Here is an 18161-nt window from a genome sequence, read left to right as displayed (position 1 = left end):
CAATTTCCTTTTTCAGACCCTTGTCTACATCTGATCTCCAGAGATTTCATTTGACTGCTTTTTCTGCCTCCTTAATGATGTTTTCTAAGTCTAGTTTTAGACTCCTTTGGGCTATGCTTATTAAAGTCACTGCAGGCTGTCATGACCCTTGGCTGCCTTGATTGGACATGTGTTCTGCAACTGAAACCCCAGATACCTGTGTTGCAACCTCATAGCCTAAAAGCATTTTGGTAATCTTGGTAGGCTTTAACTTTAACAATCCTGGACCTGGCGCAAAAGTGACAGATTCTGTATTGTTTTAGAGCAGTGTTGGGTAAGGAGAAATGGAAATGTTTTCATTAACCTGTGCAGTGAAGTGTTTGTTAGGTGAACTCTTCTATTTGTGGTTTTCACAAAATACACTTTAAAAATTGGCCGCACTGGGATGAAAAAGCACTTTCCTACAACTTTCATTATGATTCTTCCTGTCTGAGCAGTCTTGGCAGTTTAGTTTCATTAGGTGTTTTGAAAATCCCTTTAAATTGCTGCTGGGTTGAGGAGGGGAACAGGAGAGAATGTGATTCACTTCACATTATTTGCTTAAAAGCTTCCTGTTTGATCAGTGATAGTCTCCTTTTTCTTCACATTGATTCCTTATGGCCTTTCTTGAACTTCACTAGATTTAGAGACTGATCTTAATGGTAGGTTTAACAAATAATTATTTTCATTTTCTTACTGGTTATATGCTTGTATATATCTCATGGACCCAGTCCGTGTTCTGTAAGCATTTATGTTCTTAGAATCTTTTCCTTTGGCCATGTCTCCCAGATCTCCCCACTGATACTGTTAACCGTTTGGGATTTTATGTATATAAATGTGCACCTTGTTTTATCTGTTTCTAGGCTACCATCTTGTAGAGTTTGGAGGGCAAGTAGAAATTTCACAAACATAGTTAAGTGAAATACTGTAATTAGGTTACTTTTCTTCATAAAATTTAGTGTGCTCTTCAAATATACTGATTTCTTTATTCCCAGGCTTACTAGATTTGGGCATAATTATTTTACTTGGCTCTTTCTCAAGAATTAAGTCCAGAAGAAAAATAAGTTGGCTGTCCAGCAAGCTGCATAAGTAGAAAGGTACATACAACAGTAGATACACACATCCCTGTTAGACTTTTTCCACTGTGAATTTCTACAGATACTTAAGTAGTGACTTTTCAAAGCCTCTCACCTTGCATCCTGGCAATGGGAACTTGAAAAAAGTTAATCAACTTTTAGAGAATGTTGAGGCTTTGTGTCTTTAATTTGGCATTTAACTGACATCAAATTATCTCAGCTGATGAGCCTTCCAAGTTCCAAGGCACTTGTCATCCCTGGCCTTTGAAGACATTCATAGTACTGACCTTGATTACTTTATATTTTTTTCTCTGCTGCCTTTAAGGATATGATATGCCCACTTTGAGTCATGGGATTGTGGTACCAAAACCAATATATCCCTCACCCCATCTCCTTTGTTACCTTCTGTTTTTCACAGCTTTTGCATTTAGTGATTAAAATGGTGTAACTGGTCCACTTTTATTTATCTGTTCGTATCACTGATGCATTTGAACTGTTTAGGACTGATTTCCCACCCAGCACAGAGGAGTGGCTAGAAATAATCTCATTCTGTTTTTTAATTTTATTGTTACATTGTTCATCTTCAAAACACTTTTTTTTTTTTTTTTTGAGACAGGGTCTCATTCTGTTGCCTAGGCTGGAGTGCAGGAGTGAGATCACAGCTCACTGTATGCTTCATCTCCTGGGTTCAAGAGGTCCTCACACTTCAGACGACTGAGTAGCTAGGCCCAAAGGCGTGTACTACCGTGCCTGGCTTTTTTTTTTTTTTTTTTTTTTTTTTTTGCATTTTCATAAAGATGGAGTCTCGCCAAGTTGTATAGGCTGGTCTTGAACTCCTGGGCTCAAGTGAGCCACTCACCTTGACCTCTCAAAGTGCTGGGATTATAGGCATGAGCCACGGCACCCACCCAACACTTTTAAAAACCAAGTAAGTGGCTGAGTAGTAAAGTCAGTACGTTGCCTATCTTGTAGCAAGAACGATTGAACATTAAAGAGAATAAATACTATGTTCATGTCCAAAATAAGGATTCCTGTCTCAGAAAAGAGAGGTACTGTCTGAGACTTGAGTCTTCTTTCTCAGATGTAATAAGGATTTTTGGCCGGATGTGATGGCTGTAACCCCAGCACTTTGGGAGGCTGAGGCAAGAGGATCACTTGAGTCCAGGAGTTCAAGACTAGCCTAGGTAACAGAGAGAGACCTCATCTCTACTAAAATTCAAAAAAATTAGCGGGGTGTGGTGTCACATTCTTGTAGTCCCAGCTACTCGGGAGGCTGAGGCGGGGGGATCATGTGAGCCCAGGAGTTTGAGGCTGCGGTGTGCCATGATCGTGTTACTACACTCCAGCCTGGGCAATAGAGCAAGACCCTGTGTCGAAAAGAGTATTGGCTGGGTGTGGTGGTTAATATAATCCCAAAGTGCTGATATTACAGGCGTGAGCCACCACAACCAGCCCCCAATTTAAAGGAAAAAAAAAAATCTAGAATGGAAATCGCTAAAAAAGATTTTCACAGTTTTGTGGTATAACATTTTTATAAAGGTCTGTATAGACCACAGAGATATCAAGGACAGGTATTGTAACCTAATGCAGGTGGTGAGTTTTAGAATTTCTGTTTCAAGAATACTTTTAACAGTGTGGAGTCTGTGGGGTTTAGGAAGGGGAGGAGTGAAGAAGCATAGGAGGGAGAGAAAACAACTCACAGGCTCTAAAAAAACCTGTTAACATTATATAAACATTAGAAATTCATTTCATAAGGGAATCAAAATTATGCTTCATATAATTGATAGTAATAATCTGCTTAATCACACCTTACATTTGTATCATACTTGTAACTTTTCCAGATGTTTTCATATTAATTATCTAATTTTATCCTCACAAGTGTGAAATAGGCAGAGTAGTTATTGCCATTTTATAGGAAAAAACCTGAGGAATAGAGAACTAGAAAGCTGCAAGGCACGGTTGGAAGAGTACAGAAAGAGAAATCAGGAGACTGCAGACAACAGTGTAAATTCTACGTGGAACACTATGTTGCTGCTAAAATGAATAAGGGAAATTTCTATATAAAGAAGTGGACATGGCTGGGCCTGGTAGCTCATGCCTATGTAATCCCAGCACTTTGGGAGGTCGAGGTGGGTGGGTCACCTGAGGTCAGGAGTTCAAGACCAGCCTGGCCAACATGGCAAAACCCCATCTCTACTAAAAATACAAAAATTAGCTGGGCGTGGTAGCATGAGCCTGTAATCCCAGCTACTTGGGAGACCGAGGCAGGAGAACTGCTTGAACCTGGGAGGCAGAGGTTGCAGTGAGTCGAGATCACACCACTGCACTCCAGCCTGGGTGACAGAGTGAGACTGTCTCAAGAAAAATAAAATAAAATAAAAAAACTAAAAAAAAAGAAATGGACATGTCAAACAGAAACCTGTTTTTGTTAAGAAACACATTTGTTTATATAGAAAAAACAAACTGTATTTATGAATTATATAACAGCAGTCATCTTGGGGCAGGGCTACTAAAGGCTTTTATATTATTATACATTATATGACCTTTTTAATAACAAGTATGTGTTGCTTCTTTTTAACTTTTCATTTTGAAATAATTTTAGATTTAAACAGAAAAGTCACAAAAATAGTACAAAGTACTTACACCTTAGTGAAAGGTACCTTATTTATTTATTTATTTATTTTTAAAGAAAGAAAAATAGCCAGGCATGGTGGCTCATGCCTGTCACCTTTGCTACTTGGGAGGCTAAGGTGGGAGGATTGCTTGAGCTCAGGAGGTTGGAGGTTGCAGTAAGTTGTGATTGTACCACTGCGCTACAGCCTGGGAGACAGAGTGTAAGTCTGACAAAAATAAACAAACAAAAAAGGGCATATTTCACACTGTTAGATTTGTTATTGCAGTGGCTGCACATGTACGTGTGTGTGTGTATAATTGACACTAGAAGGGTTCCCTTTGCAGTATGCAGAAGGCCTAGAATAGAAGAGAGAATTATGGAACAGGTTGGTCTTCTCAGCCTGCTCCCCTTTTTTGAATTGTATACAAGGAGGTGCCTGCAGAACGCAGTAGTGGTTCCAGTTTATTTTATCTTAAGGCTCACACACAACTTTCTATAGGTTTTTTTCTTGTCAAAAATTTTTTTTGTCTCTGGATCTCTTTACACTCTTAAAAATGATTGAGGCCGGACACGGTGGCTCATGCCTGTAATCCCAGCACTTTGGGAGGCCGAGACGGGTAGATCACCTGAGGTCGGGAGTTCGAGACCAGCCTGACCAACATGGAGAAACCCCGTCTCTACTAAAAATGCAAAATTAGCCAGGCACATGGTGGCACATGCCTGTAATCCCAGCTACTTGGGAGGCTGACGCAGGAGAATCACTTGAATCCGGGAGGCAGAGGTTGTGGTGAGCAGAGATCACGCCATTGCGTTCCAGCCTGGGCAACGAGCGAAACTTTATCTCCAAAAAAAAAAAAAAAAAGATTGAGAACATCTTAGAGATTTTGTATTTTGTTTATATGGATTATATCTACCAATATTTACTGTATCAGAAGTTAAAACTGGCTTGGCTCATGCCTGTAATCCCAACATTTTGGGAGGTCAAAGTAGGAGGATTACTTGAGCCCAGGATCTTACTTTGTTGACCAACCTGTGCAACATAGCGACATCCCATCTCTACAAAAAAAAAAAAAAAAAACACCACAAAATTAGCCAAGCATGGTGGCATGTGCCCATAGTCCTAATTACTCTGGAGGCTGAAGTAGGAGGATCATTCGAGCCCAGGTTGAGGTTGAGGCTGCAGTGAGCTATGATTGTACCACTGCACTTCAACCTGGGCAGCAAAGGAAGATCCCAATTCTGGGGGGGGGGAAAAAAAAGGAAGGAAGTAAAGAAAAGTTAAAACAGAAAAATTTAAAACATTAGTTCACTTAACAGTAACAATAAATTGCCAGGCACAGTGGCTCACGCCTGTAATCCCAGCACTTTGGGAGGCCAAGGTGGGTGGATCACCTGAGGTCAGGAGTTCAAGACCAGCCTGGCTAACATGGTGAAACCCCGTCTCTACTAAATACAAAAATTAGCCAGGCGTGGTGGTAGGCGCCTGTAATCCCAGCTACTCAAGAGGCTGAGGTGGGAGAATCACTTGAACCTGGGAGGTAGAGGTTGCAATGAGCCAAGATCGCGCCATTGCACTCCAGCCTGGGCGACAGAGTGAGACTCCATCTCAAAAAAAAACAAAAGTGGCCGGGCGCGGTGGCTCACACCTGTAATCCCAGCACTTTGGGAGGCCGAGGCGGGCAGATCACGAGGTCAGGAGATCAAGACCATCCTGGCTAACACGGTGAAACCCCATCTCTCCTAAAAATGCAAAAAGTTAGCTGGGCGTGGTGGCAGGCGCCTGTAGTCCCAGCTACTTGGGAGGCTGAGGCAGGAGAATGGCGTGAACCCGGGAGGCGGAGCTTGTAGTGAGCCGAGATTGCACCACTGCACTCCAGCCTGGGCTACTGAGCGAGACTCTGTCTCAAAAAAAAAAAAGTAACAATAGATTAATAAATTCGTGAGAAGACTGGTGTGGTTTTACATTTTTGCATAGCTCTTTAGTGTGTGACGTACTAGAAGATACTTTGAGAACCACTGTTGTCATCAGAGCCAGTGGCAGGTAGGCCAAGTGGAGTGATAGTCTGGCACCCAGAACAAGGCTTATTAAATTCGTTTCTTCATAGTGAAGAACATTCAGAACAGATGGGAGCAGGTTCATGGTAATCCTTCAGGCAGAAGCTGTATTGGTTATCTTGGTTGATGTTGCTTTGTCTAGACACCTTCCCAGTCGGTCACCTGTGTGTCATCTCTCCCTCTATATTCATTGTAAGTATGTGCTTTGGTAAAAGTCCTACTGTCAGCCCTAAACACTTTTCTACATTACAGATCATTCATTCAACTTTTTTTTTTTTTTGAGACAGAGTTTTGCTCTTGTTGCCCAGACTGGAGTGCAGTGGTATGATCTCGGCTCACTGTAACCTCTGCCTCCCGGGTTCAAGTGATTCTCCTGCTTCAGCCTCCAGAGTAGCTGGGATTACAGGCATCTGCCTGGCTAATTTTTTTTGTATTTTTAATAGAGACGGGGTTTCACCATGTTGGCCAGGCTGGTCTCAAACTCCTGACTTCAGGTGATCCGCCCGCCTCGGCCTCCCAAAGTGCTGGGATTATACGCGTGAGCCACTGTCCCTGGCCTCAAAAAATATTTTTTGAGGAAAAAAAAATAGTTAAGCTCCTGTAGTCAGAGTGCTGTGCTGGGCACTAAGGAGATAAAGCAGAGAACAAAATGGGCAGCTCCTTTTTTCTTGTGGACTTTATATCCGAACAGCTAATTACACAAAATATTATTTAATTATCATTGTGATTCAATGTTCTTATAGTACAGGATGCTATGTGAGTATGCAGTGGGGTCCTAGTCTTTACTTTGGGGTTAGGGCGGCTTATTGTGAGGAAGTGATATTTGTACTGTGTGCCGAAGGATGAGTAGCAATGGAAGTGCTTCATTTAGTTTTAATTGTACTTAGGCAGGGATCTTGGCTTTGAATCAGAAAGAAATGTAGAAAAATGGAAGAACTAACCCTGAACAGTTTGAATGTTCCCAGTTAACAGGAGGACAGTCAACAGTTTGGTGATAAGTACTGATTATCTGATTACGATATTGTCTTTTTTTCTGAGACATCCTGTAATTGAGTGGAAATTCCATGACAATGAGAAATTTATGTTATATACCAGTGCTTCTAAAACTTGATTGTATGCACAAGTAGCTTAGGGGTCTGGTTAAAATGCAGGCTTAGATTAAATAAGTCCTGAAATTCTGCTTTTCTCAAAAGCTCATATATGACGGCGATTCTGCTGTTCCAGAGACCAGTACTTTGATTAGCAAATGGCCAGTATGAGACTTCAGGTAGAGTATAAGCCAGATAAGAGGCTGAATGAATGTTCTAGAGGTGATGTCCAGTAGAGAGAGGTATTGGATAACAGAAAAGATAAAGCAGTTTGGTCTAGGAAGTATCATGGCAGATACTGAATGCAAAAGGTGACTCACAGTTGCCTTTACCGAGAGGACAGAAAAGCTGGGATTCAGATGGATGGCTACTAGCAGAGCCAGTGAAATATTCCACAGACTCATTTCTGTAGTGAGCACTAAGTGAACTAAATGGCCATTAGTCTGCCTAGGGAAAAAAGGTCAGGTACTGAGGATTGATGGCCAGCTCGTGGTAATTGTATGGGCTCCAGAAAATGATCTAGATGATAAGCAGCTAGAGATACTGGAAAAAAGGTGCACTTTACTTGGAATAAGAAGAATGTTGAATACTGCTTCTCATTAATCATAGATGATTAATCTATGGATGGAGAGTACAGCTAAATGGATTGAGGTAAAAAATGGTTGTAAATGGCAAAGGTAGGAATAGAATGGGGGGGAAATCTTATAGTTAATATTCACTTTGATAGAGTCACCACCATTAAGCCTAACAATTGCATAAGACTTCTTAATTTCATTGGCACTCAGAATAGAAGCTTACAAGACCCTCAGAAGATGTTATTCATTTGCCCTTGTTTCAATATATTATTTTGGAAAATATCTTTTTGTTGCAGTTATGCTTTAAAATTTTGTTTAATTGGCCGGGCGCGGTGGCTCAAGCCTGTAATCCCAGCACTTTGGGAGGCCGAGACGGGCGGATCACGAGGTCAGGAGATCGAGACCATCCTGGCTAACACGGTGAAACCCCGTCTCTACTAAAAAATACAAAAAACTAGCTGGGCGAGGTGGCGGGCGCCTGTAGTCCCAGCTACTCGGGAGGCTGAGGCAGGAGAATGGCGTAAACCCGGGAGGCGGAGCTTGCAGTGAGCTGAGATCCGGCCACTGCACTCCCCCCGGGGCTAGTGCGCGAGACTCTCTCTCAAAAAAAAAAAAAAAAAAAAAATTTTGTTTAAGATACAGTATAGTTATTAGCAAATTTATTTGAATCAGAGAATCAAGGTAACATCAAATTAGCCATGAGTCATATAATGAACTGTGTATAAAAGTATTTTATATTTAATCATATTTTCTTCATGGTTTAAAAGCAATGTTTTAGAATGCCATGATAGCTTAAATCCCTGTCTGATTTTCTCATCCTTTGGAATATCATCTCTTTAGATTTGGTAAAAATCTTATGACCTTCAGAATATGAAAGGAGAGGAATTAGTTAGGGCTTTTACTGTGATGAGCGGTCATTTTAGATTACTTGTATTTTAACTTCTGTACATGTACCTACAGAAGGATGAGAGGCATGATTTACTGATGGAGAGGGCTAAGTGAATACTGAATCAGGCAGCTGTCTTAAACTTCCAAAACCTCTAAGACTGAAATGACTCAATAGAATTCAAGATTAGTCTTAGAGAAGTCAGCTTTGTTAATTAGGTTATCTCTTGATTTTAGAGGCAGGCCTGCCTGAAATGAGAGCCAGAGGAAAGTTGAGGGTATGGCATATGTTTGTAAAAGATCAAGTTTTATTAGATATCTGTATTTCTAAACCATGACTCAATAAGAACTGGGTGTCGAGGAACATCAAAAGTATGAAAGCAGTTGTTTGAAAAGAAATGTATCAAAAGGAACCACCCCACCTTAAAGTTATGCAATTGAAAAAGAACAGTCGCTAACAAAGATGGTAATTTTTGAACTGCCTTAGTTTTAAATGATTGAATTATTAAAAAGTGCATGTTCAACAGGCTGCCATTCTTTGGATAATGCTATCTAAATAGTGAAGCGGAGTGTTGCCATGGCAGGATCTGACTGGGATCCTGCCATGCCTTGGGGGCATTTTGGGCAGAAAGCAATTGGTGGTACTCTTTCTTCTCCGCTTTGGGAATGGTAAGGGCTAGACCTGATGGGGTACCCTTCATGTCTCATTCAGCTACATTCCAGAGATAGCTCCGTAGGGAAAAGGATTAATCAGGAAAATGACTATATTTCCATGCCTTTTTTTTTTTTTTTTTTTTTTTTAAGAGATGGGTTCTTGGCCAGGCACAGTGGCTCATGCCTGTAATCCCAGCACTTTGGGAGGCCAAGGTGGGCAGATCACTTGAGGTCAGGAGTTTGAGACCAGCCTGGCCAACATGGTGAAAACACGTCTCTACTAAAAAAAATACAAAAATTAGCTGGGCATGGTGTGGTGGTGTGCACCTGTAGTCTCAGCTACTTGGGAGGCTGAGGCAGGAGGATCGCTCGAATCCGGGAAGTGGAGGTTGCAGTGAGCTGAGATCACGCCACCGCACTCCAGCCTGGGTGAAACTCAGTCTCAAGAAAAAGAAAGAGATGGGGTCTCATTTGTTGACCAGGCTGGACTTGAACACCTGGGCTCAAATGATCCTCCTACCTCAGCCTCCCAAATAGCTGGGACTACAGGTGCATGCCACTGCTTCTAGCTATGCCGTTTTTAAAAAAATACTCTGAAACCATGGTGGAGAGGCTGTTACTCCTTTTTCAAGATGTAGAAACAGTTCTAGACACAAGGAAAAAACCTCTTAAAGTCAAGCACCTTGGAAATCTAGTTTCAAACTAGATTTGTGCTCCCAAATACCTGCATGAGTCAGTTGTGTTTTTTGTTTGTTTTTGTTTTTGTTTTGAGACAGGGTCTTGCTCTGTCACCCAGGCTGGAGTGCAGTGGCACAGTTATGGCTCACAGCAGCATGGACCTCCCAGGTTCAAACAATTCTTCTACCTCAGCCTCCTGAGTAGCTGGGACTACAAGAGTGTGCCACCACACCTGGCTAATTTTTAATTTTTTTGTACAAATGGGGTCTCACTATGTTGCCCAGGCTGGTCTTGAACTCCTGGACACAAGCAACCCTCCCATCTTGGCCACCCAAAGTGTTGGGATTACAGGTATAAGCCACTGTGCCTGGCCCTCATTTGTTCTAGAATAAAATGTGCATTGCTCTCCACTAGGTCAGTTATGGATTTAATGAGTGAGAATTACAAGGGCTCTGTCTTCATCAGGCCAGCAGAACTCTAGTGAAATGAAACTAAAAGGTGGGACTTAGGATTCAAGACTGTGTTCTGGCCAGACGCATACCTGAAATCCCAACACTTTGGGAGGGCAAGGCAGGTGGAGCCCAGGAGTTTGAGACCAGCCTGGGTAACATGGTGAGACCCCCATCTCTATAAAAAATTTAAAAAAAAAATAGCCAAATGTGGCACATGCCTATATTACCACCTACTTGGGAAGCTGAGGTAGAAGGATTACTTGAGCCCAGGAGATTGAGGCTGCTGTGAGCTATGATCTTGCCACTGCGCTTCATCCTGGGAGACAGCGTAAGACCCTGTCTCAAAAAAAAAAAAGATTGCGCTGTTTTGTGATTTGCTTCAGGTTCCTTTACAGCAAACCTCTTAGTAGAAACTTACTATCAAGCCTAAATAAGTTCTAAGGATAAATATTAGAAATCCACCCTAGATGACAAATTATGTATCACTGTGAATACTGTATCATTGAGGGTCAAATGTTTCTGTTCTTGACATCTCTTACCTGAATGGCTTCAAAGGGCACAAAATAAATCCTCAATGCTGGATTCCTGCTTTTTTTCCCCTTTTTTCTTTTTTTCCTTTTCTTTTTATTATTTTACTTTAAGTTCTTGCTTTTGTTTTTGTTTTTTTTTCTCCAAGTATGTCTTTTGTATCTTATTGGAATATATTTCAAAATTATTTATTAAAAATCTCAATTTTGTTGTTTTTTTAAATGACTAACTTGATCACATCAGTATTGGAATGTTTGTATTTGTCCCAAGTGAAAGTGAATTTTAGGTATTTCCAATTTGTATATTGTGGAAAATATTTTTTAATACCTAAATTTGACCTCCAGAATTGGCAGGATTAGGAGCACAGAAATAGAGGCTTGTTAACAAGTAGAATCTAAGGACTTCTGTTGTCCATTATGCAACTAATGAACTGGAAAATTGACCTATGGAGTATATGAAAAATAATATTTTTTTCTGTGTCCTTACCTTGTTTGATCGACTGCAGTGGTTACATATGTGTCCTAACTGGCTTGTCTGAGTATTTCAGTTTAACACAAGTCCAGAGGGAACTGGGAACACATATTTACATATCAACTGGAGCATGGCTTAGATGTTTAAGGGTTTTTTTCTTTAATGTACGTTTTTGTGCTTTCGCAGCCCTTGGTAGTGATTTAGCATCTGCTCCCTAAGTTTGTTTCTATTTGGGGAAGTCATTTGGTTTTTGTTTGGTTAATGCAGATGAATACTATATACAGAGGCAAGAGGAAAAAAAGGAAAAAAAAGACAGAATTCTTTAAGCATGTAAGGATGTGCATCAAGAATTTCAAAGACTCTTCGAACAGATGTAGAGGGGTGGGGAAACAGCAAATTTGAATCCTTTCAACTGTGACATTTTCTTCTAATGAAGAACAGCTTGAAAGCTGTAATTTTGAGAGTGTTGCAGTATTTTGAAGTCAGACACTTAGCACATTTTTAAAATAGTGGTGGGATTTAAATGATTTTTTTCCATCTTAAGTGGAATTAAGCATTTTTGGCTATCATCTTATCTTGATAGTTTTGAGTCTGAGAATGAACACCAGAGAGCATTTAAAATGCGGATAGGCCATGGCAGCATCTCTTTTTTGTGCTTTATCTCCATTGTTTTCAAGATATATGGAGGTATTTTTTTGTCGTTTTTAAACAGAAACAGTGAATTTTCTATTTCTAGTTATTCACAAATGACCTTAAATTAATTCGTTATTTTTATATTTTGCAGTACATTTTTATACCTGAAATTCCTGGTGGTGTGGGCACTTGTCCTCCTAGCCGATTTTGTCCTGGAGTTCAGATTTGAATACCTGTGGCCCTTCTGGCTTTTCATCAGAAGCGTCTATGATTCCTTCAGATACCAGGGACTGGTATGTTTACTAATACACGTTTTCCGTGTGTGGGGACCGTTCAGCTGTTTAAAATAGATGTTATTAGCAATAGTCAGGTGACTATGTTAGGATTAGTTTATAGGGTCCGTTAACTGAAATTGACCTCTAAACTATTTTGTCTAAACCCATTGATCAAATAGTTACATTTTCTCCTCCTGTCCCATTCCAGTGAAACAGAACAGTGGAGGAAGCAATAATTACTCAGGCTTTTGGAGGGTGGCAACCTAGTCTGGGGATGGCATCCCCTCCCCTTCCATTTCCCGTTGCAACCAATAAAGGCCGTTCCTACCTTTAAAAAAAAAAAAAAGATTGCTCAGTCCTGCTTTGAAGTGTTTGTGGGTTCCCTGTTGCTAGGTTAGTGATTGGATTTGAGTTAGAGTAGTGTTTCAAACGTTTTGGTCTCAGGGCCCCTTTTCACTCTTAAAAACTATTGAGGACTCCAGAGAGCCTTTGTTAATGTGGGTTATATCTGTCCAGATTTACTGTATTATAAGTTAAAACTGAGAAAAATTTAAAATACATACTTATTAACTCAGTTAAACGTAATAGGCCCATTACATGTTAATAGAAATTACATTTTTAAGTGAAAAATAGCTATGTTTTCTAAAACAAACAATATAGAACAGTGGCTCTATTTTTGTAAATCTCTAATATCTAGCTCAATGGAAGACACCTACATTCTCATATCTGCTTCTGAAGTCGGTCTGTTACTGTATCACATGTCATGTAACTTACAGAAAATTCCACCATATGCATGAGTGAGTGTAAAAAAGGCAGATAACATCTTAGTATTGTTATGAAAATAGTTTTAACCTCAAAGAGCCTTTGGAGGGATCTCAAAGATACCCCAGAAATCCCCAAACCACATTTAGACAGCTGCTAGATTGGAGCAAGCATAGGCCTGGGCTTGTTCCCTTGATTAATGTGTTAATTCTGTTGTGTTCTACAGCCACATCTTAAAACTATAACTCTCCCACCCAGGCCTGGTGCTTTGGTCAGAGCAAATCCATGCTTTAAAAAGATGGTTTCGGCTCATGTTCTATTGGCGATTGTGGTGTCCAGAGGAAAACTACATTATTAAAATTATTATTAGGTTGGTGCAATTACTTTTGCCCCAATTACTTTTGCACCGACCTAATAGCATCAGTATATGTCTTACTAATATTATGGTTCATCTGTGCTCCAGAAAGCCTGTCTTTTAAGAATGAAGCTCTTTAGGAATGGTTTGTGAGGAGAGAGAAGACTTTTCTGTATTAAAATTCTAGTTTTTTCAGGGCTGGACCTGGTGGTTCATGCCTGTAATCCCAGCACTTTGGGAGGCCAAGGCGGGCGGATCACAAGGTCGGGAGATTGAGACCATCCTGACTAACATGGTGAAACCCCGTCTCTACTAAAATTACAAAAAATTAGTTGGGCCTGGTGGCACATGCCTATAGTCACAGCTACTCAGGAGGCTGAGGCAGGAGAATCGCTTGAACCCGGGAGGTGGAAGTTGCAGAGAGCCAAGATCGCACCACCGCACTCCAACCCGGGTGACAGAGCGAGACTCCATCTCCAAAACAAAAAAAAAAATTCCAGTTCTTTTAGATAACCCACATTTATTTGGAATCCAAACGAATTCACTGTGGGCCCACCTCACTTCATTCTGATCCAGTTCTTTTTCACGATTTGAGGACCATAAAGTAGTAGTATTCTTTAATGTTAAAGTAACCAGTACTTTTTTATTTTATTTTTTTTGAGACGGAGTCTCACTCTGTCGCCCAGGCTGGAGTGTGCAACGCGTAAGCTCACTGCAAGCTCCGCCTCCCGGGTTCACACCATTCTCCTGCCTCAGCCTCCCGAGTAGCTGGGACTACAGGCGCCTGCCACCTCGCCCAGCTAAAGTTTTGTATTTTTAGTAGAGACGGGGTTTCATTGTGTTAGCCAAGATGGTCTCGATGTCCTGACCTCGTAATCCGCCTGCCTCTGCCTCCCAAAGTGCTGGGATTACAGGCGTGAGCCGTCGCACCTGGCCACCGCTACTTTTTATATGGTTGATTTTAAATGTTTAAAATCTCCTTTTGTGAATTTGCTCTATAGTTACCAACTTATCTCTTAGCAGTTTCAATAATTTTGTCCAACGTACATTTAACAACGCGTGGCTGAAGATAACAAGTTCTAAGATGTGTCTTTTGTTTTCTTTTTCCCTTTAGGCCTTCTCAGTATTTTTTGTTTGTGTAGCATTCACGTCAAACATAATATGCCTGCTGTTCATCCCCATACAGTGGCTTTTTTTTGCTGCCAGCACATATGTATGGGTTCAGTACGTATGGCACACAGGTAAGTCTTAATGATTGCTTAGATAGATAGAAATCTTAGATTCAAATGTTTTAATGTGGTTATTTCTTTGGATACATTATTTAGAGTTGAGTTTAATGTGGACATTTTAAAGTTTTCTTAATAGATTATAATATACCTTCAAAAATATATATCTTTTTTTCATTATTTGAATCAAAACTTTAAGTTGTTATGATTTGATATTTCAGTTACAGACATTGCAGGTACCAACTCTCACTCTGAATATCTTTTTTAAAAAAATAGTTGGAGTGATTTCTATCTAGGTATACTTGAAGATAGCCATGTGCCAAAAAAGAAAAAAATGTTCATGGAATTTCATCATTGAAAGGAATGTCATTTAGATGAACCCTTAATTTGGCACAAGAATCCCCACAGCATCCCTGGCACATGGTGGTTTTACCTGTCATGGAAAACCTACAGTAACAAGGAACTTACCTACCATTCCTGGTACCCTACTCTGTTTTTGGGAGGTATAAAATAAAGTTCTTCCTCATATTAGCCAGAATTTTCTTCCTTACGTTTTGACCCAGTATATCTTAACTGTTTTTGGGCTTGCTGATTCCTTTTTAAAAATTTCTATTTATTTATTTTTTTTAAGATGGGGTCTCACTATGTTGCCCAGGCTGGACTTGAACTCCTGGGCTCAAATGATCCTCCCACCTCAGCCTCCTAAGTATCAGGACTAAGCCACAGCTTGCTGATTTCTTAGAGGATCTAAAGAGGTTTTCCCAGAAAAGTACAAGGAAATGTGTAAAACTTTTCCTTAAAATGTCAAGGGGGACAGGCGCAGTGGCTCACGCCTGTAATGCCAGCATTTTGGGAGGCTGAGGCGGGCAGATCACCTGAGGGCAGGAGTTTGAGACCAATGTGGCCAACATGGCGAAAGCCTGTCTCTACTAAAAATACAAAAATTAGCTGCGTGTGGTGGCACATGCCTGTAATTCCAGCTACTTAGGAGGCTGAGGCAGGAGAATCGCTTGAACCGGGGAGGCAGAGGTGGCAGTTAGCCAAGATCGCACCACTGCACTCCAGCCTGGGTGACAGAGCGAGACTCCATCTCAAAAGACACAGAAGAAACAAAACAAAAAATATTAAGGGACCTACCAGACCATCCCCTCAATCCCAAACATTGAACCTCTGCATTAGAGCCACATTGAATGAATGTGATCTCCCTTCCATGTTAACATTTCTTTAGAGATTTAAAGACACTGTCATAACCTCTTAAGTCTTTTCTGTAGGCAAGAACACCTCTGGTTTCATCAGCTTTTCCTTATTATTTTAAGCACTCTTACCCTCCTAGTCTGCCTACCTCAGTGGTTCTCTACACTGTTGCAGGTGTATTCTGACTAGAGTAGAGCTCCCTACTTCTTAGAGCTGTACTTCCATTACTTCAAACTAAGATCAGATGAGATACTTTGACAGCCTCAGCCCACTGTGAAAGCCAGAGTTTGGTATGCACTAGGATTTGAGGATTGGCTGTCAGAATCAAACTTGTCTGCAAAGCTGCATGAAACTTGATTCTTGGGCCCAGCTACAACCTTTAGGATTTTGACAAGAGAGGGAGCACCAAATAATAAAAGCTGTCTGGACCAACATTCATTCTCTTCTCAGAACTGCTAAGATGATGATGTTGGCCCATGTAGAAAACACAATTGAGCTCTGTTTTTTAAAGTATCTGCTATGAATGAGCATGCTTTTCTCTATGTTTTATTCTCTTTCATATCTGACTTGATTTATAAGCTACTATGAAGGTTCCTTAGTCTGCTTTCCTCTAATTAAAGTGATTTTTCTTCCCACCAGTTTTTAATTTGTATTTCCTTATCCTGGGCCTCAGTTTCGAGTGAGCTGCCTTTTATACTTGTCACTCTCCCTAGGTCTCAACTTCTCTGTTATATAAAGGTGGAGTAATCTAAATAATGGCTAAAGAACCTTCCACCTCAAATATTCTGTGACTCTGATGAGCTGTGGCGATTTCTTAAATTTCTTTAGTAATATCTTAGTAGTGGAGAAAAAACTAACCATATAACTATTAATAGAACCTATTGGGAACTGGTTCAGTGGGTAACCCACAGGGCAGCAGTGTAGCTAAAGTCATAAAATACTACTGGCCCCTCTTTAGCCCTAGGCTCAGAAATGAATATTGGAATAGCTAAGTTATGAAATATGTTTTAATTTGGGATGACTAGTGCTTAAACAAACGAAACAAAAAACTGCTTTTATTGGGCTGACAAAGATGAGTGCAATTTCTATAACTTGGGGTAGTTTTTCTTACAGTTGTTAAAATTTAAAATTATTTCCTGACAATATTTGGAATGGTTGATGAAATTATGTAGTATGAGTACAAAGAATAATATTGTAGCATAAGCTTTTTTCCTGGTGGTTAAGAGGGGAAAAAAACAGGATATAAAACTATGTACAATATGATTATTATACTTGCTCAAAAAGGCTTTCAGTGTGATTTTGTTTATTTCATAGATGTAGAATACAGGTATTTTGTCTAATTTTTCTATTTTTTCTGTAATGTGCTTATTGTGTTTTTTTAACCTTATAAATTAATATAGAGAATAGGGCAGATAAATATTTGAAAATGCATTTTGAAATGATTTTGAAAATGCATTGTCCTGTGTGTTCCTGTTTTTCCTCCTACGTTGTGAAAATACCTATTTTTGGGCTGGGCACGGTGACTCACACCTGCAGTCCCAGCACTTTGGGAGGCCAAGGCGGATGGATCATTTGAGTTCAGGAGTTCAAAACCAACCTAACCGAAATGGCGAAACTCGTCTCTACTAAAAATACAAAAATTAGCCGGACATGGTGGCGTGTGCCTGTAATCTCAGCTGCTCAGGAGGCTGAGGCAGGAAAATCGCTTGAATCCGGGAGGTGGAGGTTGCAGTGAAGTGAGATTGTGCCACTACACTCCAGCCTGGGCAACAGAGCCAGACTGTGACTGTCTAAAAAAAAAAAAGAAAGAAAAGAAAAGGAAAAAAATTAAATATCTGTTTTTGTTGTGTTAAATTCTTAAGAATGGTTGAGACCGGTAGCTGGCTTCACAGAGCATCCAGTGTCAACTTCACGCAGGGACTAGGACTAGGACTAAGGGAGGTTCTCCTCAGAAGCAGATTTAGTACTGTCTCTGAACTTGGGCCCAGTTTGTTTAGACTCTGGGGTTTACTCTTCAACAAAATGAGGAGGTTAGACAAAATAATCTTCCTAGTTTCAAGATAACTATGATTTTTCTTTAGTTTCCAAAGATCCTTAGCAAAAAGTCACTGATTTTTTCCCACTCGTGCCCATGTAGTCCACATTCATAAATACCCCATCATTAGTCATGTCCTGATATAGATGGACCTAGCCTGCAGATTTTGATTCTAAAAGCCAATGGACATTTGCCTTCATTTGCATCTTATTTTGTTGCAAGTTGCTTTTTCCTCCCATGAAAATTGTTTTCAATTACAAAAGGAATATGAGTTTGTGCTTTAGAAAAAATTTTTTTGAACAGTACTTAAGTGTCAGAAACATTTCTTTGTCCTACAACTTGTTCTTACTTACGGATTTTATTTTATTTTATTTTTTATTTTATTTATTTATTTTTGAGACGGAGTCTTGCTCTGTCGCCCAGGCTGGAGTTAAGTGGCCGGATCTCAGCTCACTGCAAGCTCCGCCTCCCGGGTTCATGCCATTCTCCTGCCTCAGCCTCCCGAGTAGCTGAGACTACAGGCGCCCGCCACCTCACCTGGCTAGTTTTCTGTATTTTTTTTAGTAGAGACAGGGTTTCACTGTGTT

The 18161-nt window shown here is 40.3% G+C and overlaps 1 protein-coding gene across 4 annotated transcripts in view; it reads left to right on the top strand.

Moving 5' to 3' along the window:
* Nucleotides 1-18161, top strand: part of MACO1 (macoilin 1) — a 71082-nt gene that overhangs the window by 4938 nt on the left and 47983 nt on the right. For 3 of the 4 annotated variants that reach the window (XM_023219597.2, XM_023219598.1, XM_023219599.3), the window contains exons 2-3: nucleotides 11879-12020; nucleotides 14234-14360. In XM_023219597.2, coding sequence (XP_023075365.1) covers nucleotides 11879-12020; nucleotides 14234-14360 — 269 coding nt within the window. The remainder of the gene's footprint in view (nucleotides 1-11878; nucleotides 12021-14233; nucleotides 14361-18161) is intronic. The other variant, XM_023219601.1, reaches the window with a different exon arrangement.

This window comes from Piliocolobus tephrosceles, chromosome 1 (genome assembly GCF_002776525.5).
Source record: "Piliocolobus tephrosceles isolate RC106 chromosome 1, ASM277652v3, whole genome shotgun sequence".
Classification (NCBI taxonomy): Eukaryota; Metazoa; Chordata; class Mammalia; order Primates; family Cercopithecidae; genus Piliocolobus; species Piliocolobus tephrosceles.
Note: the sequence above shows the minus strand (reverse complement) of the source record. Positions and strands in the feature narration are given on the sequence as shown.